Source organism: Notechis scutatus, chromosome 1 (assembly GCF_049901735.1).
Source record: "Notechis scutatus isolate UNSWTSFEM ecotype Mainland chromosome 1, rNotScu1.2, whole genome shotgun sequence".
NCBI classification, from domain to species: Eukaryota; Metazoa; Chordata; class Lepidosauria; order Squamata; family Elapidae; genus Notechis; species Notechis scutatus.
The window spans coordinates 27,083,198-27,087,059 of NC_142009.1; the positions used below are offsets into that span (position 1 = coordinate 27,083,198).

General features: G+C 38.3%; 1 protein-coding gene across 1 annotated transcript in view; it reads right to left on the reverse strand.

The window, feature by feature from the left end:
- Positions 1-3,818, reverse strand: part of HADHA (hydroxyacyl-CoA dehydrogenase trifunctional multienzyme complex subunit alpha) — a 29,694-nt gene extending 25,876 nt beyond the window's left edge. Inside the window, exon 1 of the mRNA XM_026671552.2 lies at positions 3,680-3,818. Within this exon, the coding sequence (XP_026527337.2) occupies positions 3,680-3,764 (85 nt within the window). The 5' untranslated portion in view covers positions 3,765-3,818. The remainder of the gene's footprint in view (positions 1-3,679) is intronic.
- Between the last annotated feature and the right edge of the window lie 44 nt (positions 3,819-3,862).

Genomic DNA, 3,862 nt, shown 5'->3' on the forward strand with positions numbered 1-3,862 from the left:
TTACCACATATATTTTAATCTATATCTTTTCCTTTTAAGCAGTCGAGTCATTTTTTATTGTGGTAGACAGAACGTGGTTAAATAATATATTTACCAAAAACCGCGCTTCCAATTCCTTTGTTTTCAACAATTTCCCCAATTTACAAAATATTATTTAAGAGGAAATCCTCGGTATACTGCAACTTAAATATACTCATGTTGTAAAGTTGGAATTGGTTTTTGTCCACAATTCTTGGGCATAAAGATTTGTCACTCTCCTACCCAGTTTTTTGAGATGATTTCACAAAATTAAGTCTGTTTGCTACTTTACTTATTCTAGAATAGCAGAATCCTGTAGTTTGATATCTTTAAAACCAACATTGACAATTATATATACCCAAGCATATAATACTATAGCATTAAGAAAGTATGTACATTGCACAACAACCTTTTATAACTTTAAAAGTAGCCTTTGAACTTATATAGACATGGAAGAACATTGGCAGCAATTGCTTTCTTAAACTATAGCCTTGTAATCTGTTATCATCAGATGACAACGAACTGATAACTATGTTGTAGCTGATGATATTCCAATTATGAAATATAATGCAATTAACACAGAATCTTTAGGTAACAAGTCTTTCTTCCTTTTTTCTTTCCATAACCTTTCTTTGTTTAGAATAGAATCTCGAGATTAAAAAATATATTCTAATTATTCAACCACATGTTTCTTCCATGGCTATTTAAAAGAAATTCAGTAGAGTAATTATTTTGAATTGTATACTCTGGAGTAACAAAATGTACAGGATTGGTTTAATTATAAGAATTTACCTACTGACAACAACAATAACTTGTAATGTGCCATCACATTTCAACCACAATCAAAGAGAACAAATAAATATAAACAACTTTTAATGACAATAAATCCAATACAAATTTTAAAGTCAAATGAAATCAGGCAAATTTATTATGAATTAAAAACCAATTAAGCTGAATAACAATACAATAGAATGACTGACTGCACCAGAACAACAGAATCTTGCCTATTTATTGAAAAAACATAATTAAATGCTCTTATGATGTGGTGCCTGGAAAAAAAAAGGAACATCTAAAAAGTTATTTCCTTAGACCTGTTTTCAGATCTTCAATATCATATTAAAATTTGTTTTATTTACCAGATTCTTAACTAACAAAGTCATTGATGGCATGTTATTATAAAGTGCTGCATTAGCAGAGGGATGGAAAACTTTTAGCTTGCTTGAGATCTCACATGGTTTTCTGAGAAGATTGAATGGATGTAGAGAGGACTGGACACACAAGTTTGGTGCAGCCACAATATTCTGGCAATAATCAAACAGCTGCATTAAAATTTTACCTACCAGTTTTTAAGGTAGCAGAAAATAATTTGCTTCAAATTGCTCAGCCCTATCCTATGCTTCCTGAGCCCTAAGGCTACAAATAGTTGCTGTCTTTTTTAAACGAAGAGTAATTTAGAAATGTGAAGTGTTCCGCCATCTGTATTTCTCCATTTTCTAAAGGATCCAATCAAAATTCCAGCATAGGAGCCTTTTTTTTTTACATCTACGTTTTAACTATTGCATTTTTTTCACCAAAATGATTTTTATTACAAAGTTAGAGCTGCAACAAATTAGAAAATATGACCATTAAGTTCTTTGAAATTTGGGAACCAGATTCTCATCCTGAGATTCTCATTCTTTTCTAAAATCACTGAAAACATAAAATAATTTATGCACTTTTCTTATTCTAATTAATTTTTATTAATTACAAACTATTAAATTAAAAATCTGCTTGAACTACAGGTAGTTCTCAGATTATAAACATTTGTTCAATTTATAACACTGAATGAGTGGTACTTATGATTGATCCTCAATGTTCCAGCCATCACCCCATGGTCACATGACCATGATTTAGACATCTGGCAATTAGTGGCCTGCCTGTGGTACCCTCACCATGTTTCTTGCCTGAGACTCACACCTCTTCCCATAACAATCAAATTACAGTGGGATTACAGTGACAACCAGGATTGTTGTTGGTGTACAATTCAGTCATGTGACATTATGATTTATGACTGCATTGCTTAGTGATGGAAATTCTGGTCCAACTGCCATCATAACACTATGATTACTTGTGCAATGGGACTCATGGTTTACAACACTTCAGAAAGAATCCCAAATGTATAGATGTTGCATTAACCATTTTATTCATCTTTATTTCCCCAACCTGAGCTACGTATATTCTCCATTATCACAGAGCTTAAGATGCTAGACTTGGAACAGGGAGACCTAGATTCAGATTCATCCTCAGTTATAGAAGTAAATTTATCTACTCTATTGTTTAAGCTTTCATTGTTCTGTACTGAACAACTGCCATTTAAATTGTTAGCCATACTAGAGCGTATGTGAAATCTGGGTGGGGCAAGGATTGCATGCACACCTGTCAGAAGGGAGGCAGGCAAATCATGAACTGAAGCAGGGGATTTGGAGAGAGAGACAAGAGATGCTGCTGCCCCCCCAACCTGCAACACCTCACCTATAACACTTCTTTATTGGAACACACCCCTCTTTTTGCAGGTGCATCAACTCAGGAAGCTTCATTTCAGAGTGGATGCAGGAGATCTTTGGCTGGAGTGGCCTGGACAGCAGAGGTAAAAGAAAACACCCACAAAGTGGGGGGGAAGAGGGCAGTAGGAAAAGGGTAATGCTGTGGGTGTATGTGGGTGTGTATTTAGCATCAGGGTGCCAAAAGTTCAGGAGGTTGAGGAGTCTGAATATTTAGGGGAGGCTGCAAGGAGTGAACCTCTAGTTCTGCAGAAGGATCCTTGGGAAAGGAGATGGAAAGAGGGGGTTAGATAAAGGAGAAGCTGGATTTGCGGGGCTGCTGGTGCAGCAGGAGATAACTAAGCTGACTGATCCAGCTCAGTGAGCCAGTGTCATCTGTGTCCCTGAACTGCATTCTGCAAATATGACAGCTTGATATATAACCCCCAAATTGTACACCACCTTAAAACTAGCCCAAAATAGCTTCAAAAATGCAACTCACAAATGCCAAAAATTTCCTCCAACTGATCTCCAAAATCAAGGCCAAATGGGCAGGAAAACTGTCTAACTAGCAAGCCCTAAAAGATGGGGGGGGCAGGAAAGGATGGGGGGGAGGGCGTTGTGGTGATTCTGGAGGATTTGGCACCAGATGCCAAGAATTCAGGAGAGGTCGAGGAGTCTAGATATTAAGGGGAGGAGTGTTTGATGTTGCAAGGCCTCAACCCCCCTCTAGTTGTGCAAAAGGGTCCTTGGGAGAGGAGGTGGAAACGGAGGAACAGCAAGAAAAGAGAAACTGGGTTTAGAGAACGAAGTGCATGAAACGACTATAATAATTTTGCAAGTTCTGCTTATATTTGAGCCTAAATATGCAGGGGTTCCCCGAGGCATGAAAAATATTTCAAGGATTCCTCCAGGCTCTAAGGGTTCATCTAGAATTAAGATCGAAATTAAAGGCACGCTGAAGTGAAGTAGGCTAAATAATCTCTCTGGCCACTTCCCATTAAATGGAGAGAAGTAAGTATAAAGGAAGAGTATAATCTGATGCCAGCTTTAGACCATGAGTAAACCTAGAAACGCCCCCTTCCTCCTATTCCCTCTCAATTAACCGAGCGCCTGAAAGTCTCCCTTCCAGCCTTTCTCACCTAAGAGGCTGCTCCGGGTCGAGCAATACTTGGCAGCGGCCGTGAAGCGCATCAAGCTCCCGATAGCCCTGACAGCGGCCGCCATCTTAACCCAGCAGGGAGGTCGGTCAAGCTAGCGAAGATTGAAAGAAGCGAAGGAAGACGGATAAGGGCGTGGAAAAGCCGAAGCGGGCTTTCCCTTCT